The sequence below is a fragment of the Bison bison genome, unplaced genomic scaffold, assembly GCF_000754665.1.
Source record: "Bison bison bison isolate TAMUID 2011002044 unplaced genomic scaffold, Bison_UMD1.0 scf7180017864035, whole genome shotgun sequence".
Taxonomy (NCBI): domain Eukaryota; kingdom Metazoa; phylum Chordata; class Mammalia; order Artiodactyla; family Bovidae; genus Bison; species Bison bison.
Window position 1 is genome coordinate 8,990,003 of NW_011494607.1, and position 25,925 is coordinate 9,015,927.

At 41.4% G+C, this 25,925-nt stretch overlaps 2 protein-coding genes across 6 annotated transcripts in view; both read left to right on the top strand.

The window, feature by feature from the left end:
• CASP8AP2 (caspase 8 associated protein 2) overlaps positions 1-2,757 on the top strand; it is a 34,986-nt gene extending 32,229 nt beyond the window's left edge. For 3 of the 5 annotated variants that reach the window (XM_010834710.1, XM_010834713.1, XM_010834714.1), the window contains exon 10: positions 88-2,757. In XM_010834710.1, coding sequence (XP_010833012.1) covers positions 88-144 — 57 coding nt within the window. In that variant the 3' untranslated portion in view covers positions 145-2,757. The remainder of the gene's footprint in view (positions 1-87) is intronic. The other 2 variants (XM_010834711.1, XM_010834715.1) reach the window with 2 other exon arrangements.
• A 7,962-nt stretch (positions 2,758-10,719) lies between these two features.
• GJA10 (gap junction protein, alpha 10, 62kDa) lies at positions 10,720-19,721 on the top strand. The gene is made up of 2 exons (XM_010834716.1): positions 10,720-12,777; positions 19,506-19,721. Exons 1-2 carry the CDS (start codon positions 11,332-11,334, stop codon positions 19,542-19,544), a joined length of 1,485 nt encoding a protein of 494 aa, XP_010833018.1. The 5' UTR covers positions 10,720-11,331; the 3' UTR covers positions 19,545-19,721.
• Positions 19,722-25,925: the final 6,204 nt, after the last annotated feature.

Consider the following 25,925-nt stretch of genomic DNA (forward strand, 5'->3'; position numbering starts at 1 on the left):
TTAGATGTTTTATGAAAATATTCATCAAAGATACAAAAATATATTATCTCAATATTTACAATTAACCCTCATTTTAAAATTTTTCAGGTCTCAGAAAGATTCCAGCAGCTAATGAAGCTCTTTGAAAAGTCCAAATGCAGGTAGTTAATGGTTACACTGTAGGAGGCTAGTAAAGTAAGTGTTTGACACAGTACCTATTCGGTTAATGGCCTGTTAGTCACTGAAGATGTGAGTGGTGGGTGACAGACATCCAGTTGAGCTCATGCTTCAGTCACAGGTTGGAGGATGATTGCTCATAGTCTTCTAAGTCACCTATCTTAGAAGGTGGGATGTGCTCAGTGAAGCCTGCTGCAGTTAGATTAGGATAGCCTCTCTCCTCCACCTTCTGTATGCTCATGAGTCTAAGGCGGGGGCAAATCCATTTGATGATTGATAATTTTTATAGATAAAGAAAAGAAAACATTCTTGAGGGAATTCCCTGGAGGCCCAGGGGTTAAGACTCTGTGCTTCCACTTCAGGGGGCCTCAGTTCGATCCCTGGTCGGAGAAATAAGATCCTGTGTGCCATATGGTGCAGCCAAAAGAAAGAAAAGAAAACATTCTTGAATAGCAGTGTATTTCATAGCCAGTGAAGTCTGTGCAGTCACTGTAATTTAACATTTTTCTCATTTTTAATTGAGTGCTAAAATACTTTAAATAACAAAACATACATTTAAAAACATGAAATCCATTGTCATCTGAAGAGGTGACACAATTTACCACATTAAATTATTAATAATGTACACAGACATGTTTCTTTAAGCCATTCTTGTACAGATTTATTAAGGCAATACGTATCAGATTTTTTTCTTTAAGGCCTAGGCCAGTTGCCTAACTATTTTGGATTTTTCTGTAAGGAAAATTGTAAAGATATTTAACAAATCACTATTTTTCAGTTGATTTGTAGTCATAGTTATTTGAATCCAAAACACCCAACTTTATAGGTAAATCTTAATAAAAACCATATTTGGACATTGATCTCATTGTGAGGATTCTGAATATTTTTGAGTTATAAAAATCTGTTCTTAAACTTAGTATGAATTACTATCTTTTAGATAATCTGTTAATTTCAGTATCCTCTTAGAGCAACTAGTTTGTTAATGAAATCTTCAAAAGATACTTAGTAGTTTATGTGAAGTTAAAATTCTATATATGTAATTCAGAATGTAAAATTGAATACTGGGGAATTTGAAGAAAAAACTTATTCTAAAGAACCTTAAAAAAATAGTTTGATGCGAAAATTGCCTGATTATTTTTCAGATTCATTATAAATAAATTTAAATTTTTTCACTACCTTTAGGAAATTAAACTGTGGTTTTATCTGAACATTGTTATAAAATGTGACTTCCATTCTCTTTTTGAAGATAATGTCCATTCATGAAACAATTAACTTGTATCTGGAAGTGATGTTTATTAGTTTGAAATTTCCAAATTCCATTGCAAATGTACAATTTTTTCATGGATTTGATACTTGACATTTTATTTGCTTGCATGATAGCACAAATAGTATGTTATTTCATTACTAGTTTGTTTCTTTGCTGATTTTTTTTCTTCAAGTACTATCAGTTCAGTTCAGTCGATCAGTTGTGTCCCACTCTTTGTGACCCCATGAATGGCAGGACACCAGGTCTCCCTGTCCATCACCAACTCCCGGAGTTCACTCAGACTCACAAGTACTATAGTCTCATTAAATTCTTGTCAAAAGGAGAGTGTAATGATAAAGTTACCAACCTGATTCTGTAAAAAGCTAGTTCTTTAACCACCAGTATTATCTAGGGCTTCCCTGGTGGCTCAGATGGTTAAGAATCTGGTTGCAACAAGGGAGACCCAGGTTCAACCCCTGGATTAGGAAGATCCCCTGGAGAAGGTCATGGAAACCCACTCCAATATTCTTGCCTGGAGAATCCCATGAACAGAGGATTCTAGCAGGCTGGAGTTCATGGGGTTGCAAAGAGTCTGACATGACTAAGTGACTAACACACACACACACGCACACATTGTCTAAGTAGAAGTCACTTGAAAGAACAGCACTTTATGAAATGATCATATCAGAAAACAGAATCATAACTTTAGCATTTTCTTATATTACAGATAAGTTGCTGAGTTTCTTGGAGTCTTAATTGATAGTGCATACTACACAAAAGCTTGGAATTCTTCATGTTTTTAATGGAGCAGGAGAGGGCAGTTTTATGACATATTTGATTACCAGATAATAATCTGCATTTGTTATTACTTGCTGACTCTTAACTTCAGGCCAACATGGTCAACTTGTTCCTGTCATCAATGTGACTGCTCACCTGTTACTGGTCAGAATATTTATTTCTAAGCAGGTTACAACTTACTATTAAGGTAAAAGCAACAATGAAACAGTACTGAAATCTTAGTTTTGATATTTCAAAGAAATGACTTTCTTTTCTAGATTTTTAAAAATAGTTTTGTAGCATTTTAAACTTAACGATTAGTTTGTTTCATCCATTTTTATTTGCTTTTGTAATTGCCTGTCCTCATTTTGTTAAATTGTAAAATAATTTAAATAGTGTATCTGTAAATATGTATAATTATAATGATGTAAAATACTTTGTGTGTATATGTGTGGGTGTATACACACACATGAATGGCTGTGCCTAGCCAAGGATTTTTTTATTTGTATAAAACTTTTTGTATAAAGTTTGCTTTCATTACCAGTAATGTATAAATAAAACCATGTAAAGTTCTGTTATATTCTGATTAGAATGTTTCTTTTATTGTGTATTAGAATGTTTTATTGTGTTTAGATAGTAATTAAAATGGAAAAAAGATAAAATGCCCAGGGTCCTTTGGGGCTATTTTGAAGTGGTTCTTGGTGGAGGCGTGGCTGGCTAAATGTGCTGGAGTAGATTCATTGGAGCAAACCAGTTGCTTTTGCCTGCTTTGTCACAGCAGGTACTGGTACAGTGAACAGTGCCCCAGGGGTCCTCACAGACAAAATCAGGGCAGTGCAAAAGTTCCTTTTGGGTGAAGATCTGGGAAAAGCAGGTAAGGATTGCCTAACTATGCATTATTTATCCATCCCTCTCTCTTCAGACTGATGGTACTGGTAGGTTACAGTCTAGGCTTGGGGCTCTGAAGTTACTGAGGAAATTGCCATTTCTCCCAGTTTCTGCATGGGAAGGAAGCCCTGATCTAAACAATTACTTGGTAGATAACAAACTGAAATAATGAACTGGGGTTGTATAGTTCTGGGCCTGTCTGCCATAAAGCTTGTCTTTTCCCCTTTCTTTCAGTCCTCAGCCTAGCCAAGCCCTCAGCTGGCCCTTAGCCCTTCTTCAGTGCATACTGTCACTCAGAACCCTTACTACCGGGTAAATGGGTTCACAAGCCAAAGTAAAGAAGCAACTAAGAGATACCACTGAATCACAAGAAAACAAACTGGATTACATAAGACCATAAAGATCTAAGATAAAGCCAATAAACACTAAAAGGAAAAAAAGATTTTGGCAGTGTGGTGTAAGAAATAACCAAGTAGAAATATAAAAAACATTTAAAATAAAGGTAAAATGGAATGAAAATAGAGTGGATACAGATGCATCTCTACAAACAAAGCTAGTGGAGGTGATGGAATTTCAGTTGAGCTATTTCAAATCCTCTGAAAGAGCTGTACTCAATATGCCAGCAAATTTGAAAAACTCAGCAGTGGCCAGAGGACTGGAAAAGGTCAGTTTTCATTCCAATCCCAAAGAAAGGCAATGCCAAAGAATGTTCAAACTACTGCACAATTGTACTCATCTCACATGCTACCAAAGTAATGCTCAAAATTCTCCAAGCCAAGTTGCAACAGTATGTGAACCGTGAACTTTCAGATGTTCAAGCTGGATTTAGGAAAGGCAGAGGAACCAGAGATCAAATTGCCAACATCCGATGGATCATTGGAAAAGCAAGAGAGTTCCAGAAAAAGATCTACTTCTGCTTTATTGACTATGCCAAAGCCTTTGAGTGTGTGGATCACAACAAACTGGAAAATTCTTCAAGAGATGGGAATACCAGACCACCTGACCTGCCTCCTGAGAAATCTGTATGTGGGTCAAGAGGCAGCAGAACTGGACGTGAAACAACAGACTGGTTCCAAATCAGGAAAGGAGTACATCAAGGCTGTATACAGTTGTCCTGCTTATTTAACTTGTATGCAGAGTACATCATGTGAAATGCCGGGCTGGATGAAGCACAAGCTGGAATCAAGATTGCTGGGAGAAATATCAATAACCTCAGATACGCAGATGATACCACCCTTATGGCAGAAAGCAAAGAAGAACTAAAGAGCCTCTTGATGAAAATGAAAGAGGAGAGTGAAGAAGTTGGCTTAAAACTCAACATTCAGAAAACTAAGATCATGGCATCTGGTCCCATCACTTCATGGGAAATAGATGGGGAAACAGTGGAAACAGTGAGAGACTTTATTTTCTTGGGCTCCAAAATCATTGCAAATGGTGACTGCAGCCATGAAATTAAAAGACTTGCTCCTTGGAAGAAAAGCTATGACAAACCTAGACAGCATATTAAAAAGCAGAAACATTGCTTTGCCAACAAAGGTCTGTCTAGTCAAAGCTATGGTTTTTCCAGTAGCCATGTATGGACATGAGAGTTGGTCTATAAAGAAAGTGGAGTGCCGAAGAATTGATGCTTTTGAACTGTGGTGTTGGAGAAGACTCTTGAGAGTCCCTTGGACAACAAGGGGATCAAATCACTAGATCCTAAAGGAAATCAGTCCTGAATACTCATTGGAAGGACTGATGCTGAAGCTGAAACTCCAATACTCTGGCCACCTGATGTGAAGAACTGACTCATTTGAAGAGACCCTGATGCTGGGATCATGGCAGGTGGTCCCATCACTTCATGGGAAATAGATGGGGAAACAGTGGAAACAGTGTCAGACTTTATTTTTGGGGGGCTCCAAAATCACGGCAGATGGTGACTGCAGCCATGAAATTAAAAGATGCTTACTCCTTGAAAGAAAAGTTATGACCAATCTAGATAGCACGTTGAAAAGCAGAGACATTACTTTGCCAACAAAAGTCTGTCTAGTCAAGGCTATGGTTTTTACATTGGTCATATATGGATGTGAGAGTTGGACTGTGAAGAAAGCTGAGTGCCGGAGAATTGATGCTTTTGAACTGTGGTGTTGGAAAAGACTCTTGAGAGTCCCTTGGACTGCAAGGAGATCCAACCAGTCCATTCTGAAGGAGATCAGCTCTGGGATTTCTTTGGAAGGAATGATGCTAAAGCTGAAACCAGTACTTTGGCCACCTCATGCGAAGAGTTGACTCATTGGAAAAGACTCTGATGCTGGGAGGGATTGGGGGCAGAAGGAGAAGGGAGATGGCTGGATAGCATCACTGACTCGATGGACGTGAGTCTGAGTGAACTGCGGGAGTTGGTGATGGACAGGGAGGCCTGGCGTCTGCGATTCATGGGGTCGCAGAGTTGGACACGACAGTGATTGAACTGAACTGAACTGATGCTGGGAAAGATTGAAGGTGGGAGGAGAAGGGGATGACTGAGGATGAGATGGTTGGATGGCATCACCGAGTTGATGGACATGAGTTTGAGCAGACTCTGGGAGTTGGTGATGGACTGGGAAGCCTGGCGTGCTGCAGTCCATGGGGTTGCAGAGTCGGACACGACTAATCGACTGAACTGATGATACGAATCTAGAAGTGGGATGAAGGACATAAGTAGATGTCCCAGCATTCAAGTAACACACAAGGTCAGAAGAAGAAAAGTTAAAGATTGAGACACCATAGGGTGCCCAATGGCAAAAAGTACCCCATATCTAGACACGTACTGAAATTAGGAATATTAATAAGAAAAATCTAAAGACTTTTAGATAGTAGATCATTGTGCGAAGAACAGGAATCATACTGACCTTACTCTTGAAGGGCAATGCTTGCTGTAAGAAAACTATTTTTAAAGTATTAGAGCTAAAAAAAATTTTTTTTTCCTCTACACCTCTTATAGTTTTCTTTATTCGGATTAGACATTTCATTTATAGCAGTTGTTAATTTATATTGTTATTCACATGTGAAAGTTCAGTAAGATTTATCACTCAAAGATCCACATTGTAAACATTTTTGAAGAGAGTACTCCATAAAAAAAAAAAGAAGTGCAGAAAATGTTTCAAGAGCTAGGGGTTGAGTGAATTACCTGATATCTTGGTGATGTGTGTCTAGGCAGACCTCAGGGATATTGCAGGTTTGGTTCCAAACCACTGCAATAAAGCAAGTCATGAGTCTTAAGGGGATCTCGCTTCTGCCCACAGGAGTTTATATCACCAGGTGTGAGCAAAATGACATTGTGATTACTGGAGACCATTGAGAGCACAAAGGCGGAGGCTATGAACCTGTGCCTCTTTCTCTACCCTGAGATGTTTATTCTCGCTAACCTTTCTGTTCCCTTCTGTTTCATACCTGAGTGTGTTTTAAACCTACTAATGACTCCACAGATTCAGCAAAACTTTTGGTGTAAAATTAGTAGGACTTTTAGAAAAATAAACAAAACCAAACTTGTCTTCTATGACAGTGAATCCTCAGCCTCTGGTATGCTAATTTTTGCTGAACCCTCGGGTGAGTTTTGATGAAGCTCAACCCAGTGGTGCTCCTGTGTTTCCCACACCTGTGCAGTGCCAACATTACTGACCTCATCAGGACATTTCAGTTACTTCTTGAGGTTTGTAGAGTTATTTGTTCTGTGCCTGTCTTAAAGATAATTCACTTAGTTGCTCAAAGTCTTAAAGAGTAAAGATTAGATTGATTCATATGCTGAAGACTTTTTAAAAAATCAGATGTATGGTTGCATTTATTTATTTATTTTTTCTTTCTAGCTTGAACATTTATTTTTTTGAGTAGGTAACACATTTAGAGAATTCCGTGTAAAAGTATTCATCTCACCTCTTCCTCATCATGTTACCTTCCCTTGAGGCACCTAATGTTAGGTCTTATTTTATATACCCTTATAAACATATGAATTTAGTATTTGGATTCTGGTAAAATGCATTTAAGGTTTTAAATTCATTACTGTGCAGGTGAACTTTAGGAGTAAATGTCAAGGGCTTTCTTGGACAATATACCCAAAACTATGCAAATACACATATTAATACATTGTGTGATTTCACCTCTAGTTAATTCTGTCAGTTTGTACTTGAGGCTAGTGTGCCAGGGTAGTGGAAATTTAACCTCCCCACCTCAACCTGTCTACCTGTCATTATCATCCTTTCTTTAAAACTAAATATATGGGCAGATGATACTTAGGAATGATTTTATGTACTTTCTATATATTATATGGAAAAGACCAGGCTTAGAAGTTTGCCTCAGAGCTGTGACTTGAAGCCATTCTTGTGTTCTAGTGACACCACTGCTCTCAACTCCTCTAAGGTGACAGTAAGATTATGTACTCGAGATGTGACGAACGGAAGATTCTGCAGGGCTGGGAGTTAGAAGATCTGGTCTCTGTTTGCCTTGGGCAAATCATTTGACCTCGCTGAATTCAAACACTTTATAAAACTTTGAGATGGGTTTCTAAGGTTTTCAGATTCTCTACTGGAAAAAATAAATTTTTTCCTGAGCTGCCTGTTTCAGCCTAATAGAATATTGCTAGAACACATAATCTACAGACAGGCACAGCCCCCTCTTGGTGGTCTGAAAATGTTTAATTTCCTTTTGAGCTCTTTCTCCTTTCAGCCTGACATGATTTGCAAGAACACTTGGGGTTTGATTGTCACTCTATTATTACTTGTTCCCATTTGGTGAGGCCAGACTTGCCCCAGGCAGCTCTTGATGAAATTGGACATGACCCATTGATCTGTGACATCGATTCACAGAGCAATCAATTGACTGAAAGAAATGCACTGAAATTCAAATCACTGTAATCACCCACAAATGAAAAAGGAAAATTCTCATTTGTTTCACTTTTCATTTCCAAATATGGTACACTAGGAGGGGCTCCAGCCTCATGCCAATTAGGAAAAAACAAGAAAATTTGAAAGCACCAAAGGACATCTTGACCTCAGGGGAGGACTAGGTTAGACTCCATTGATCAAAATTACTGAGCTTATTCTGAACTGGTCCCCACAGCCAGCAGGTCAGAGCCTTTATATCTGCAACCAGCAGCAGTTCCACTAATTAGCCACACATGGTCCAACTTGAAGGTTCTTGTAGCCCAGTCATTTTTTTATCTACTCCTAAGGTAAGTGGTAAATATATAGTATCTCTTTTGTTTGTGAGAAATACAGGAAATTCCTGTGGGGATACAAAGGTAATATTTGAAGTAAAACTCAGAAAAGGAGCACCAGCTTCTTTATATTTTATTTGATAATGAAAGAAAATTCAAGATTATTACTTGGACCTGAGGAAACAAATATTTGTCTAAAGGATCTCACTCTTGCATGCTAATATGCATGATTGCTTTTCTGTTTCATGTATTTCCTATTTCCAGTTTTCTTGCTATTTAAAAATTATAATTTCTGTATTTTAAAGAGATAGTGGCAAGAAGAACATTAAATAGTTTAGGATTTCTAAATCGAGAATAAGTTAATAAAATGAGTTAGCTTTTTCACTTTCAGGTTTTTATATAAAATAGAAGCTCTAGATTTTAAGTGCTAAAGGAGTTAGTTTTTAATAAAGAATAATGGCCAGATATTATTAAAGGAATAATTATGGGAAAGGACTGAAACTCTTTATGAGAGGATAGAACTTAGTAAATTATTGTTTCAGTTAGTGAGGCAATAGTGCAAAATTTTATAATCTAACTTTTATTTGCAAGTGGTAGATATGACTACATTTTGAATTTTTGAATTTTGAACAAGTGATGAAGTAAAATACTGGAGAAGGAAGTGGCAGCCCACTCCAGGGTTCTTGCCTGGAGAATCCCAGGGATGGGGGAGCCTAGTGGGCTGCCGTCTATGGGGTTACACAGTCGGACACGACTGAAGCAACTTAACAGCGGCAGCGTGGAGTAAAATAGAAAAGACTCATTAATACCTCTGCTAGATTCTGACAGGTACCTACTGCTTTTAAATTTTATTTTAAAAGGTGTTTATGCATATGTATGTACATACAGGTATGCATTTATATAAATGTGTGTACTAGTGGAGAATCAGTCGTGCTTCCTTAGAAGCGTGTCCTTTATCTTTTTGCCTCTGCCTTCACGCTCTTCCTTCCACCCTCATGTTCTCCTACAGACCTCCAGTAACCTATATGAACTTCCTCATGTGTGCCTTCTGGGTCTTCTCTCCACACTTAGTCACATATATATACATCTCATATACATATATGTACATATATATGTTTACAGGACTTTATTCAGTGAGCTACAGATGAGTGAATTTGGAAAGAATTGACATCTTTATAAATGTTTAGTTTTCTAATCCCTGAGCATGATCTATCCCCCCATTAAATTGATTTAAATAGTGGTATTTGATATTGTCAACTGTTCTTTCCTTGAAACTCTGTCCTGCTTTGGTTTCAGTGACTTCACCCTTATAGTTTTCCCCCTCTTTCTCATTGGCCATTTCTCATTTTCATTTGTAGACTTTTTTTACCATGCTGTTTCTCAGGGTTCTGCCATTGGCTTATTTTTCCTTTTTGTCCCTAGGTGATCTCAACCTATTCAATAATTATTTACAAATGCTTATTTATCTGTGGTTTGCATCTTTTGTTGTTATTCTCTAGACCCAAATACCTTCTGGACATCTCCACTTTTGCTATTCAGTTTTGTTGGGTAAAATCTAATTTTTTCCCTAGTTATAGTTTCTGGTATTGATGTACTTAAAAAGCCTCCTTCTATTTCAACATTATAGGACATTCTCTTTAATTTTACTTCAATACTTCTATGGTTTAATTGTTTTACATTTAATACTTTATTCCATCTGGAATTTACTTTTGTGTTTGGAGATAAGTAGGGGAAATATAACAATTCTGTGGGTTTTTTTCCTCTTATATTTTTTATTTGATATTCATAACTTTTTCACTGTCCATTTTATATGTTACTGGGAATTCCTGGTGACTAAGTACTGTGAAGCCTGAATGAAGTATGTATTTATTATTCATTGTTGAATTCCTTGCTATCTAGCACAATGCCTATATGATAAATTATAGTACACATTATTGAATAAATGAATTGTGGAAGGAGAGGATTGTTTCATTATTAGTTTAACTTAACACTTACCTGTTTTTCCTCTGTTTCTTTCATATCTGGAAGTCATCCACATTAGAAGCCTGTAAACCCTCAAGTATTTTAACCTCATTGAACCTTGAAAGATGTCTTGTTTTTTCCAAGGTGAACCCAATGACCCATTCATGTCAGCTATGCTTTGATTCTTTCACAGCTCCCAATCTTGCTAGCATAGCAGTTATATTCACTTTTCTTCTAAGTAAGCAGAGCTTCCATGAAAATCTTCTGTTCAGATATGGCTTTGTAGATCTAATCATATGTCATTGCTGGTACTGCTTCTGAGCCTGCTTAATCTTTACTGCTACCCTGTGCCAGTTTCTGAGGGTTTATTTGGCTGAGTTCTATTCTCTCTACTTGTATTTTCAGTCTTGCAGTAGGAGCCATCGATAATATATAATGAGGATCTACTTGGTTTTAATGTTGATGATTTTTCCAGTGATAGAGTCAAGGAGCTGAGTTTTTAAAAAGAAAAGACAATTCAGTTCACTCTTATTTATTGATGCCTTCATATGTCAAGATCAAAATGAAATAGAAAGCATCTCTGTCTGTAAAAAGAGTAGCTTTTCAGAAACGAGAACATAGGACAACTATCACAAAGCTCATTTTAGGCACGGTACCAAGTGAGTAATACAAGCACTAGTGTTGTATGAATTCAGACATGGGAAAATCCCTCTGACTTGAGATGGCTGGGGAAGACTTCCTAAAGAAGTTGAGACTTCTTTAAGACCCTGTAGGATGTATGGTAAATATGGCATCTCATATGTTAGAAAAATAAGCAAAATTATGGAATAGAATGTACTGTACAAATATGATGGCCAATGAGTATACTAGAATGACAGTCAACTTTGTGTAGGAGAGAAGAGGATAGGAAGGAATTGGGTTGGACTGGGGAGGGTCTTTAGTATTTTTTCCAAAACCTATTCCTTAGAAATATTTCAGCAAGCATGAACCATAAGTATTAGGGCTGGAAAATCCTTCATAGTTTTATTGACATGAAGAGAGGACCTGCTGTATTGATCGTGTTTTTATATATTATACCTGGATTCTATTAATCTTAGTGTTTTCTGTATGTTTCAGACATTAGTCTCTTACCATGGGGGATTGGAATTTATTGGGTGGCATCTTAGAGGACGTTCACTCCCACTCAACCATGGTGGGGAAAATCTGGCTGACCATCCTCTTCATTTTCCGAATGCTGATACTTGGTGTGGCTGCTGAAGATGTCTGGGATGATGAACAGTCAGCATTTGCCTGCAACACCCAGCAGCCAGGTTGCAACACTGTGTGTTATGATACTGCTTTCCCTATCTCCTTGATCAGGTTCTGGGTTTTACAGATCATTTTTGTGTCTTCTCCCTCTCTAGTATATATGGGCCATGCACTGTATAGACTCAGGGCCTTTGAAAAGGAAAGGCAGAGGAAGAAGTCACAGCTTAGAGCCCAGATGGAGAATCCAGAGCTTGAATTGGAGGATCAGCAAAGGATGGATAGAGAACTGAGGAAATTAGAGGAGCAGAAGAGGATCCAAAAAGTCCCATTGAAAGGATGTCTGCTGCGTACTTATGTCTTACATGTCTTGACCAGATCTGTGCTGGAAGTAGGGTTCATGGTAGGCCAATATATTCTCTATGGGTTTCAAATGCACCCTCTTTACAAATGTACTCAACCTCCTTGCCCCAATGCAGTGGATTGCTTTGTGTCCAGGCCCACAGAGAAGACCATTTTCATGCTCTTTATGCATAGCATTGCAGCCATCTCTTTGTTTCTCAACATACTGGAAATATTTCATCTGGGCATCAGGAAAATCATGAGGGCACTTTATGACAAATCCAGCAGTGAGGGCATTGAGGATGAAAGGAGACTTCCGTTCCATTTGAAAAACTATTCGGTGACCCAGGAGTGTATGACTTGCTCTCCCTTCCCTGAAAAAATCTCCCTACTTCAAGCCAACAATCAACAGCAAGTAATCCGAGTCAATGTGCCGAATTCTAAAACCACGTGGCATATCCCACAGGCCAGGCAACTTGATGTAGACCCTTGCTATAGTAAAAAAGACTGGGCTGAGAAGAATCAGCACAACGGACAGCTCCATGTCCACAGCCCATGTCCCTGGGACGACGGTGCTAGAATTCAGCACCCAGGACAGCAGCCAGACCATTCTTTATTTGGCTTGCAGAATATAAGACCTCACTCCTGGCTAGGTACAAAGATGGCTCCTAGGCATTGTCCATCACATACAACAGGACCCTGGGAGCAGTCCCAGGACCTACAACCCTCAGGGGAACCTCTTGCAGACTTGCACAGTCACTGCAGACACAGCGATGGCAGCATGACAGACAGCAGGGTCCAAGAGGCAAGAGACAGATCTTACCCTGGCAGTCGCAAGGCCAGTTTCCTGTCCAGACTGTTTTCTGAAAAGGGACAGCTGTACAGTGACTCAGGAAGCTCCACTTCTCGAAATAGCTCTTGCCAGGGCTTTCCACACCGGGAAAACAGCCCCTCACTTCTGCCTGCAGCCCCTGGGCGAAGAACATCCATGGTAAGTAAGGTCAGACAATCTGACTGATCATGGAAATTTCATAAGAGGTGTCCCCCCTCTGGACTCTTCTTAGCCTTCTCTTCCTTTCTTAGCCTTCTTATCCCTTCTTAGCCTTCTCTTCCCTCCTTCTTTGTGTGTATATGTGTGTGTTGAGAGAGAGAGCGAGGTTAATTTATGGAGTGTTAAATTCATTCAGTACATTCAGTTAAGCTCAATTCATGAAATAAGCTTATTGAAAACTTTCTATCAATTAGTCTTATAAGTGCTAGTATATAAATGAATCACCATCTCTGCCACCAGAGCTCTCTGAGCCTGGATGGGAAATTAGGTAAACATATAAATGGTCAAGTGTAAGTGTGCATGTTAGAGGGTATAGTGGGCAAAAGGGGGAGAGGTCAGTTCTTTACAGACAGGTCAGGAAAAGCTTTATAGTTGAAATTACTTTTGAAATGAGTCTTGAGAGATATGAGTTTCTCTAGACCTGGGAGGACTGGGGTACATGGAAGAAGGCTATCTCAGTACAAGGAGAACATGGACAAAAGCTGAGAGGTGTGATAAAGCAGAGCTGTCTGGGGGCCATGTGTGTCTGGAGCACAGGGTAGTAAGGAAAACTTCAGAGATAAAGAAGACTGGAGAAGGGGGCATGGAAGCTTTGCAGGGAGGCAATGGAGAACCCATAGTGCTAGATAATGTGTAACAGAGGAGTGCTTGGAATGGAGTTGCACTTTATAACATAATATGGAAAATATAAATCAGAGGAGGGATCATTTGTAACCTTGAGTTGCCCTTGTCTCACTAAGGAAGGAGGGTGTACTCCACTGTTTTAATAATTCTGGCATTTAAAAGTCATATACAAACATTTGTGACATATTCCACAAAGACTAAAATCAATATTGTATTGATTTTAATTCTGTTCTCTGAAAAGCCACAATGGAATAAACATTCCCTGGCTATCATAGGGCACAATGGATATTTACTGTGGATTCTTCTTGATTCTGGAAAAAAGAGTGACTCATGTTTTACCCACTGCTTGCTTCTAAGAACTTTATTTTTCCCATTAAAAAGAAAAATCCCCCATGTTAATAGGGGAATTTCTCAGCTGATTTGCTTTGTTGAGCCCACACACTTGCTTTTTCCTTTGTTTCATTCTTTGTGTTAATAATAATTGAATCCCTCTACCCCAGTTTCATATCTTCTATGAATTTAGAGATATTTTCTTACTGCACTAATGCCATACCTTGAGAAGGGATCATCCTACCTAGACTTTCTCCCAAAATGCTTTTTCTTTTCAAATTTATACTCTTTTCTGGAGGTTGATTATATTTAGGATCATTGTACGGGTGCTTGGAACCCTATGCCAAACTATGGGAGGGTTTTCCACTCTGGCTTAAGTTAGTCATCTGGAGCTTAAAAAAAATCTCCAGCCCAGGACCCATCCAATTCCAATTAAACCAGAAGCTCTGGAGATGGGATGCAGGATCAGTGTTTTTAAAACTCCCTTGGTGATTGCAATATGCCACCAGGGTTGAGATTCAGCATCTTAGAGTAATCTTGCCAGTGACCCCTGCTTCTTATCTGCATTTGTGAAGTCAGTATGACAATTTTCATCATTTTCTGTCTCTTGTACCTCCTTCCATGTGAGAGAAGCCTTTGTATTGGCAGAGAACTGAGGGAAGAACAGCAGTGTTTAGTTGAGGCAGATTTCTTCATCTCAGATTATATTTTGGGAGAGACAGGCCATGCTGCAGAACTTGGAGAAAAGACGATGAGGGTGACAGGCCCTCTTTCTATTTTCATCTTCCCCTTTCTTCTTTGTTATGTTTCTAGGAATTATAAATAATGCCTTTGGTCACAGAGCTTTCCTACTAATGGTCACTTTCCCCCAAGCCTCTTTCAGAGTTGACAGGCCACTGCACTCCCCAGATGGTTAGGGAGACTTGGAGATTGAGGTCACAGCTGTCAACTCCAGAGCACTGTGGCTGACACATCATACTTACTGCAAACAGAGGGAGCTTGCATGAGAAATTAGAGCAGTTGGGACTTACCCAGTGGCCAGTGGTTAAGACTCCACCTTCCAGTGCAGGGCAGGGGTTCGATCTCTGTGGGGTGAAAATTCGGTCCCACATGCCTCATGGTGCGGCCAAAAAAAGGAAAGACATTAGTGCATCAAGCAAAGGATTGTTGGCATCCACTTTCAATATATGGACTATAAACAGTTTTTTACACTGTATTAGGTCCCAGAGAACTGAATTTTTCAGGGTCAGTCAGATGCATTCTGATTGTAGCAGTTGGTGTTTCAGAATAAAATGAGTTCAAGTAGAGACCCCAGTTTCTTTGCCACACATTCCCCTTGCAGAGAACTGTCCTGCAAAAGAAATCCACTCTATTTTAAAAGGTCAGGAAAACCACCTGCAAGAGCCATGATTTATACTCCAAGACATTTTCCTTGACATCACCACTGAAATCTCGCAGTTTCTTCAAGTCTAAGCCTGTTAGTTATTGATTAAGTTTCTATCAAGTTTGATTCTTTAAGGATGGAATTCATTAGGCATGGAGAGCAGACTTTTAGTCCTTTTAGCCTGGCCCAGTGAGCATGGGGAGGAAGGCTGGTTGAGTTTTAGGAACCCATGCTCCCCTCTGTAATGGAGAGGGTATGGAATGGCATTCATCAATGAATGCCTTCACTTGTCAGAGGTGCTGTAAAGTAGTCATTCTCATGCCCAATTCTACTTTAAATCTGCAGGGAAGCTTTGAAAACTGGTGTAATAAGAACCTCTGCAGAAAGAGCCTGAGTACCAGTATTTTTAAAGCTCTGCCTTCCCTGGTGGCTCAGAGGTTAAAGCGTCTGCCTCCAATGCGGGAGTCCCTGAGTCAGGAAGATCCCCTGGAGAAGGAAATGGTAACCCACTCCAGTATTCTTGCCTGGAGAATCCCATGGATGGAAAAGCCTTGTAGGCTACAGTCCATGGGGTTGCAAAGAGTCGGACACAACTGAGCGACTTCACCTTCACCTTCACCAGTGATTCCAATATGAACTACCACTGTAGAGTAGGAAGATTTTGGCATTAGGAAGAAGATTGCCCTGTGAACACCTCTGATCTTTTGTGATGTTAAAGTGACGATAAAGAGCACTCTCCTGTAGCTCCACAGTGCTGAGGACCTTTGTACTTCCTAATCCCTCTGCCTGTGTTGCCCCACCTACCCAAGGACCTCAGTGTGACTGATGGTGTGAGCTGTGTGCTAAGGTCCCAGGGAGCACTCTTGGGGCGTGATCATGGAGGGGAGAATTAGAGATGATGAGGTTAAAATGGGCAAGAGCTGATATGTCAGGCTTTATAGGCCATGGAAAGGAATTCGAGCTGGATGGCACAGGAATGGTGATGGTCTGATACATATATATATTTAATTAATTTACTTATTTTTGGCTGCACTAGGTCTTTGTTGCTGTGTGTGGGCTCTCTCTAGTTGTAGAGAGTGGGGGCTGCTCTCAAGTTGTGGTGTGCAGGCTTCTCGTTGCAGTGGTTTCTCTTGTTGCAGAGCATGGGCTCTTGGGTACGTGGGCTTCAGTAGTTGTGGCACGTGGCCTTTGTTGCTGCAGGGCTTATGGGATCTTAGTTCCCACACCAGGGACTGAACTCATGTCCCCTGCATTGGCAGGTGAATTCTTAACCACTGGACTACCGTGGAAGCCCATGATACATATATTTTTAAAATCACTGTTTCTGATGAGCCTATTGTAGAGATGCTGTAGTCTGAATGTTTGTCTCCCCCAGATTCATATGTTGAAACCTTATCCCCCAGTGCAATGGTGTTTGAAAGTGGGACATTTGGGAGGTGATTAGGTCATAAGGATGGAACCCTTTCGAATGGGATTAGAGCCCTTTTAAAGAGGGCATCAGTTAGTTCCCTAGCCCACCCACCATGTGAGGGTACAATGAAAAGATGACCATCTATGAGCCAGGAAGAAGGCTCACACCAGACGCTGAATCTGCCAGTGCCTTCGTCTTAGAATCCCGAGTCTCCAGAAATATGAGCAATACATTTCTATTCTTCTTTTGTTTTTAAATATTTATCTATTTTTGGCTGCATTAGGCACTCAGGATCTTCCATTGTGCACTTGGGCATTCCAGTTGTGGCCTGCAGGCTCCGTAGTTGCTGCGTGTGAGCTTTGTTGCCCCGAGGAAGGTGGGATCTTAGTTGCCCAACCAGAGATCAAATTAATGTTCCCTGCACTGGAAGGTGGATTATTAATCACTGGACTGCCAGAGAAGTCCCTACATTTCTCCCCAGTTTAGGGTATTTTTTTAAATAGCAGCCCAAATGGCCCAAGACAGGGGATAAGAGTGCAGTCAAGAGACCAGCTTGGAGGCTTGTATAGTGCTCAGGTAAGAGGGGAGTGTGACTCACTCCAGGGGTACTACTATTATTGGTTTGAAAGAAGAGTCTTTTTTCTTAGTTTTCAAATTAAAGTTATACATGTTCATTGAAAAACATTCAATCAGTATAAAAGGACACCGAGTAAAATGTGAATCTGACTATATGAGGGTTCATCTCTCACTCTCACCTGGACTCAATTCCCATTTCCCTCCACCAAAGGCCATCTCTGTGAACAGCACAGGCTGTGTTCCCCTACCTCCCTCACTGCATTCATAATCTGTCTTAGAGTACAAATATATGTCCATATATATTTGTTATATGTTTTCAAAAATATAAATGTGATCCTGCTGTAGAGATGTCTCTGCCATTTGCTTTTGATTAATTAATGAGATGTCTTGGGAACTCTTCATTTCAGTACCCATGGAGATGCCTCAGTTGGATATGCTTCATGCTTTTCCATGAGATAGGTGAACCATAAGATACTTAATGACAACTTAGCCATTCTAACTTTTTTCTACTGCAAACAATGTTGCAATGAATGTTTCATACATACTTTGATAGGTACCTGCTGCTGCTAAGTCACTTCAGTCCTGTCCGACTCTGTGCGACCCCATAGATGGCAGCCCACCAGGCTCTGCTGTCACTGGGACTCTCCAGGCAAGAACCCTGGAGTGGGTTGCCATTTCCTTCTCCAATCCATGAAAGTGAAAAGTGAAAGTGAAGTCACTCAGTTGTGTCAGACTCTTCGCGACCCCATGGGCTGCAGCCTAACCAGGCTCCTCGGCCTATGGGATTTGCCAGGCAAGAGTACTGGAGTGGGGTGCCATCGCCTTCTCTGTGATAGGTACCTAGAAGTGGAATTATTGGTTTTAACAGGCATGCATATTTTACATTTTGATAGATGCTGCCAATTTTTGCTCAGGAAGGACTATGCCAATTTATCCTCTTTCCAGCACATTAGCACTTTTTATCCACACTCAGACATTATCTATCTCCACACTCAGTCATTATCTATCCCCACCCTCAGTCTGATAAACTAGAAATGTTTCCCTTTGTTTTACTTTAAATTTCCATGATCACTAGTAAAGTTGTTCCTATGTTTATTAGCCATCTGTATTTCTATCATGAATTATCCTTGTCTATTTTTCTGTTGAGATATTTGTTTTTCCTGTGGTTTCTAGGAGCTCTTTTATGGTATTATATTAATGCCTTGTCAATATACACATTGTAAGATTTTCTCCCAGTCTGCTTATTTCTTATCGTTGTGTATGGTGTCTTTAAACTTTTAATATTGTACTAAATCTAAAATCTCTGTGACTTCTAGGTTCTTTGCCTCATTTGAGAAGGTCTTTTTTTGACACAGCATTATCAACACGGGTAATTAGATGGATGTTTGGAGGGCTGATTGTTATAATTTATTGAACTTTTTACTAGAGAAGTTTTCTATAATATATCAGTTGCCAAAGAATCTAAAGAAGAGGGAGAAAGTCTCCCATTTTATGGAGTCCCTGATTCTGGTCTAGACACTGACATGGGTTTCCTCATTGTGACCCTGTGATTATTTCCATTTAAGAATAAGGAAGTAGATGACTTGTCCAAGTCATGCAATTAGGATGTGGTAAACCACAGTCTTTGGGACACAGCAGGAACATAAATGAATATTTATTGAATGAGTGAATGAGCTGGAATTTTACCCTAAACTTGTCTGACCCAACCCAAGTTCCTTTTCCCATTGCTGCTTCTTGCTCTCCCTGTGAAAGTGATAGTCATTCAGTTATATCCAACTCTTTGTGAGCCATGGACTGTAGCCCTCCAGGCTCCTCTGTCCATGGAATTCTCCAGGCAAGAATACTGGAGTGGGTAGCCATTCCCTTCTCCAGGGGATCTTCCCGACCCAGGGATCAAACCCAGGTCTCCTGCATTACAGTCAGCCTAAGTGTAGTGTATTTTTAGGATCGATTATTACAAAATGAATCATCTACATTTGGATCCATGTTCCCATTCCACATTATTGCAAAGTCAGGAACTCTGGTTAGTTGTGGAGGGGACAAAGATGGAGATTAGGAAAAGGTTGGCCTTTTAGTTTTAGACCTGGATTTTGGACACAACAAGCACAACTGGAAGAAGAGGAGGAGATGGCAGGTGGGATTCAGATCTTATGCTGCAACGCTGTCTGGGAACAGAACCTCTTACCTGGACATTCTTCTCTGGGTGATGTGGGGAGGGGACTATCTTCTGTAGAGGGTTTTGTTTGGATTTAGGATATTTGTGACACACACAGAGTCTTGGGTGGGTGGGCAGAACTAGCTTTTACTAGCCCTTCTGAGTCTGTTTTGTTCGTTTTGTTTCAGAACATGCTTCTAGAACTTTCATCTATTATGAAAAAATAATCCATGCCTGGGATCAGAAAAAATGAACCCAGGAGAGAGCTGGCATCTGCGAAATAAAAGTTGTATGTCTGTGAGCTCAAACTGCAGGAGAAACTCAGAACCATCCCCTCCGGAACCCCTGGTCAGGCAGTGGCTGTGCATCAGAAGCTCCCAGCTGGGCCGCCTGACCTCTGGGGTCAGCCTCTCGCTGCCCTACTTGGCCACACTTCCTGAAGCTGATCTGATGCTCTGCGTACACCAGGGAGGCACTCTATTCCATCAGAGAAAATCTAGGGGCCAGAGCTGCCACCTGAAGGGAGGAGAAGTGGGATGTACTACCCTCCCGGCCAGCAGCCGACTCCGCAGCAGCAGCAGTTTGGACCCTTGAACATGGGTCCAGAGCAGCCTGGGAGCTCTGCCCGCAGCCTGGGCTCAGCATACTTCCTGTCTGTACACAGGAGGTGGGAGGGGAGATTCTTGTTTTCTTCCTCTCATCACCTTGGCATTTCTTGGGGATGAAGCAGCTGCATCTTCATACCTACATGCTATGACATAAAATATGGATGACAACGCTGGTGAACACTGGCATTGCATGACTTTATCGTTCTGTTGGACTCATACATCATCAGTGGTGATGCCATGACTGTGGGCCAACAGGTGCTGGTGGGATCTCATTACTGACCTCCAGAGGAGAGACTGGAGTTGGCACCGCTTCCTCCTGCACCCCACCCTCCCAGGGGCCCCGAGCCATCCAGCAGAAAGCACTGAACACTTCTTATAGAGCATGCTGTGATTCCACTAACTCTCCAATCTGTGAGGCTGGTTGGTTGAGTTCTGAGAATCATAAAGGTGGGGTGAATTCCCAAGGCAGGAGACACTTAGCTCCTCCATCCTCCGTCTCATGGCCAGACTCTCCTATCTCTGGCCACACACCTTCTAACAAAGGTTTCAGGTTATCAGGAGAATCAATTCGTTCCAAAGGCACAAAATCTGCACTCCTTAGCCTGCACATGGAGCCTTCATGGGCTGGCTCCTGCCTCACGTTCATTCCCTCCCTCCTGGTATCTCCTGTACTCTCTGAGTAAAGCAGATTGCCTTCCCAGTGTGACAGACCAGCCCCCAATCTGTTGAGAGCCTGCACAGAATAGAAAGGTTGAGGAAGGATAAATTTGCTTTCTCTACTTGAGCTGGAATGTCAGTCTTCTCCCTTGGACTGGGACTTACATCATTGACTCTGCAGTTCTCAAAACTATACCACCAGCTTCCCTGGGCCTCCAGCTAACAAAAGATGTAGATTGTGAAATTTCTTAGCCTCCATAATTGTATGCATCAATACCAACAAATCATCCAGTCGATCAATCAATCAACCTGTATCTGTCTCTCTAATAAAATCTCCTATTGGTTCGGTCTCTCTGGAGAACACTATCCTGGATAGCTGCCTGGGGTGTTGCAGAAGGGAGCTCAGCACTGGTAGGGGCTGGTCTATGCTTTTAGCCCAAATGGCTCCTGAGTCTTCTGTGTTCTGAGTTGGCAGAGGAGGAAATGAGGTGTGGAAATGTGAGTCAGTGTTCGGTCTTTTCTGCAGGGAGTTGGTAAAAGAGCGTGTGAAAACCAGGAGGATGAAAATGATGCCAGGGCCAAGCCCAGTTAGGTACCATTTTCAGGGGCATTCCATATTCCAGGTGCCTAAGTCACATTATCTATAACCTATGAAAGTGAAGTCGCTCAGTCGTGTCAGACTCTTTGCAACCCCATGGACTGTAGCCTACTAGGCTCCTCCGTCCATGGGATTTTCCAGGCAAGAATACTGGAGTGGGTTGCCATTTCCTTCTCCAAACCTATACAACAGCGGTGTAAAGTTGTTGTTTGTCCCCATTTTATAGATCAGAGAAAGCTCAGAGAGATCAAGTAACTTGCCCCATAGCTAAATTCTGGCTGAAGTCCCTGCTTTACAGCTGGAATTCAAACCCAGATCTTGTTGCTCTAAGGCCCATACTCCCCGCACTCTCTCTCTTGCCCATAACCATCAGCAGCCCCTGCACAATGCTTTATTGACACATCTGTTTCCTCGACGAGCCTGTGAGGACTTTAAGTGTAAGGCTGTGCATTTTAAATTTTGGATGGCCAGTATGTAGCCCAGTGGTGGTTGAGCGAACGTATGTTTATGTATAGATGCCAAAGACCAGACACTACCCATCGCTTCCAACTCCCCAGTCTGTTCCTTATTCCCTGGTGTCCTGTCCTTTCTTGTCAACACATTAATTATGAGAGACTCAGAAGCCTACATGGCACTGTTCTCCACCTCTCCTGCACCGCCCCCCCTTTTTTGTAATTTAAATTTTCTTCGCTCTCCAAAGCCTTTATAGGGTCATGAACTGTACTACACAAATAGAGATTAAAAAAAAAATAAAACGACACAGCGTAAATGTAATGCTTCCAGTAAATGCTGCTGTATCTCTGACGGTTTCCAGCCATTGCTTTAGGATGAAAGTCAGTGCCTCAGGGGTACACTTATCTTCAAGGGGAGAGAGTGAAAACTAGCCACGAAGAAACAGTCCTGCCTCTTTCTGGTTGAGCAGACCTTCAGCAGCAAGTGGATGTCCAGATATGTAGGAGCAGGGGTGGGGAAGGGGACAGAAGGGATGATGCTCTTGATTCAAATGAAAGGAAAGACACTTTCATAGTGGGATGTGGGAAGTGCAGCTTTCTCCATCTCTCTGGACCTTGATTCCCTGATACCAGGAAGTATATTTATTTATGCCAGGAAGACAGAGGTGCTCAGTGCAGAGAATTGGAAGCCCATTCCACTCTGGACACCATCACAAGCTTATGGGAGACATGGAGTACGGTCATGGTAATGCATCCTAACTGAGGGGCTGGGGTGATGAGCTGCAGAAGAGTGAAAAGTTCTAGAACTATTTCCAAGAACAGCTCAGTTTTTTCCAAACAACATGCACTAGACCTGCTGACAGGGAGAAGGCAGACTGAGACTCCTCATTGTGCTCTAGAAGTAGATTCTATTCACACCTAAGGTGCACATTCAAAGTAGGGGAGAGAGGGACTTCCCTGGTGGTCTAGTGGCTAGGACTCCATGTTCCCAATGCAGGAGGCTGGAGTTTGACCCCTGGTCAGAAAAGTAGATCCCACATATCACAATTAAAAAAAATGACCCTGTATGTCACAACTAGAAGGGTCCTTCTTGCCACAAGAACAGATGCAGCCAGATTAATTAATTAAAAAAAATAAAGTAGGAAAGAGAATGACTGCTGCCCATCTGGGGCTGGGTGGTGTTTGAATGCTTCCCTTCTGCAGGATGTAAGAGCCTCAGTGGTCATTCCCTGCCACAAGCACTAAAGTCAGGTGGAAAGTGCAAATAACCGTTGGTTCTAAACGAACAGGTTTTCCTACAGAGAATTTTGGAATCATGACCCACCCTTTCCCCAGAATGGACTGAATAACTTCATGCCTTCAGGCAAAGGACTCTCTTCTTAACCTCTAACACCTGATGCAAAGAACAGACTCAATTGAAAAGACCCTGATGCTGGAAAAGATTGAAGGCAGGAAGAGAAGGGGACAACAGAGGATGACATGGTTGGATGGCAGCACCGACTCAATGGACATGAGTTTGAGTAAACTCCAGGAGTTGGTGATGGACAGGGAGGCCTGTCGTGCTGCAGTCCATGGGATCACAGAGTTGGACACGACTGAGCGGCTGAACTGAACTGACACCTGAGATGTTTGGACCATGGTGATTTCACAACAGAGAATATTTGCTAATCCTGTTAGATGCTCCCTGAAGCTCTGCCTCAGTGGGGAGCCCATGGAGGGAGTGGAGTTTAGCAGTTGGTAATTTGTTTTCCCACCTGGCTAATGGAGTTGGGCACTTCCAGAAGCTCAGATCCCAGCAGCTCAGCTATCTCCTGCTATCACATGACTCCATCCTCACTGCCAGACCACTCATGAGTCCAGCGTACTCACGTCATCTGGGCTGCCCGCCATTCAGTATCTCGTTTTCCCTTTACAGCAAAATTCAGACCCAAAGTGATCAAATATTCTTTTCTGGCTTAGCTGTATTTCTGCCCTAACCAATTCTAAACTCTCTGCCCTGCAATTTACTGTATCTGGCATTGGTTTTTCCTTTTCCCCGTTTGCATTCATTCAGCTTTTTATTTTCACTTAAACCTATTATTATGAGATATAGATTCACATGCCTTAGTAAGAAGCAATATTCTTCATCCAGCTTCCCCCAAAGGTGACTTTCTGCATAATGATAGCACAATATCAAAACCAGGAAACTGGGTTTAGTGCCTTTTGTCTACTCTCAAAGGCATTAAGGATTTTTTAAATTGAGAGTTGAAGAACTGCATTTAGCATTATCACACTTTTAAGATTTCTTATCAGATTAATCAGGTAGCAGGTAAGGGTCCAAACAAGGGAGAGGCATGGCCTCTCTCGAAGGAAACCGTTCCGAAGGCCTCTGGCTCTATAATCTCCAACACAGGGATCAGAGAAAATCAGTTTACAATGCATAATGATATGTCTTTATTTCATCAACAGAAATGGTGTCTAGACAAAATTCAGTTAACACTAGCAATTCAATTGAGTGAATTTTTTTTTTTTTGCACAATAGTGTATTTACAATGAGTAAATGAAGTTTCCATTCATTAGTTCATAGCAATGCTTTTTTTCTTCCCCCAAAAAAGGTAAAAATTCTTAGTTACAGAGAATAAGCATCAACAGCCATTTCATTTTTACAATAAAAACCACAAGAAAAAACCACAATCACTTAGGAAATAAAAAGACAAGCCCAAGAACTAGTACAACAAAATGATGCATTGAATTAAGTTACATTAATCGCATAGAATTTGTGTAAAAAGTATGTAGAAAAACACCTGATGTAACCTGTTACAGTCGTTGACCAGTTATGAGAGGTACAGAGGGTTATACAGGTAGATATGTGTGAAAACTGTCCGTATTGTTCGACCTGGGGAGGAAGAGGAGAGGGGCAGTAGCCCCTTGCATACACTGAGAAAACCCTGTTTTGAAAATGGCCTCTGGAGTTTGTAAGGCATAGATTGGAGGTGCACTTGCATTAGACTGGTTCTGGAACAAATTCTCACAGGCCCATAGGACCTCACAAGCAAAGGTGGCACTTGTCTTGAACGGCTCACCGTGTCTGACCAGTGCCCGAAGCTCCTGAACGCCCGTGGAAGCGTCTGAATCTCTCACTAGAAGTGGCAGGTCTTTTACGCCGGGGCGTGAATGGGCCTCTCAGCGTTCACACATGCACACTGCACTGTTAGGACTCCCGTGGAGGTCACCCCTCTGCCTCCAGGCATGTTTTGGTAGAAGACTTAGCATCAAACTGTAGGAAGAAAACCTCTCTTTGTCCAAATCCCTTCACTCTTTCCTGTCCCCACAGGAGCGTCCAGTGCTGCAGTTGAGTCTACCTGAAATGCATACTCTGGGTGCACTTCTGTGTCTAAGGAGGCCACTGTGTTATCTGAGGTCAGTCCACTGGAATGGAAAGGAAAGTCAAAGTTGGTTGTCCTTTGCTGGAGAGTGAAACGCACACACCGTGTCGAAACAGGAAACCAGAGCTATGAAGGTGGGCCTCTGCAACCGAGTGGGTTTTCTTCACAACATGGCAGCATCCTTGTCATATGACAATGAAAATGCACTGATACTCATTTGCTATAAATACTATCTCCAAGGTGGAGTTTAGGAAAATACTATACACTTACTTTTCTTTGCAAGAAATGTTTTTGCACCGTCAGTCGAATAATTTATCCTCCATCTGCCACAATAGGTTTTTTTCTATGTACAAAGACTGCTTGCACGCACTATTTGTGTACAAATATATTTTATTCTGCAGCATCCGTCTTCGATGCTTGGGTCAGGAGATAGCTTGGGCAGTATTCGGCACACACAGCTTACACACAGAATGCCTCCAGGCACACACAATGCCTGCACGAATTCCAATTCCACAAAGGCTTCCCACTGAGCACTGACTTGCCAGTAATGGAACCCACAGCAAAATCCTCAATTTGGGGAAGAAAGACTAACTCATGATCCAGTGAATAGCTTTATTCTTTAAAAAAAAAAAAAAAATTGTGTTTCTTTGCCTGTTTATAGTGATTTGAGGACAAAACTTCATTCTTTTTGTCCTCTTGATCAGCAACTCCTCCAACAAATGTTAAGTTCTACTGGTGCAGTTTGAAGTCATTTATTAAGTGGCTCCTAGTTGAAAACAGTTATAATGTACGGAGCTAGGGAGAAGGCAATGGCACCCCACTCCAGTACTCTTGCCTAGAAAATCCCATGGACGGAGGAGCCTGGTAGGCTACAGTCCATGGGGTCGCTAAGAGTCGGACACAACTGAGTGGCTTCACTTTCACTTTT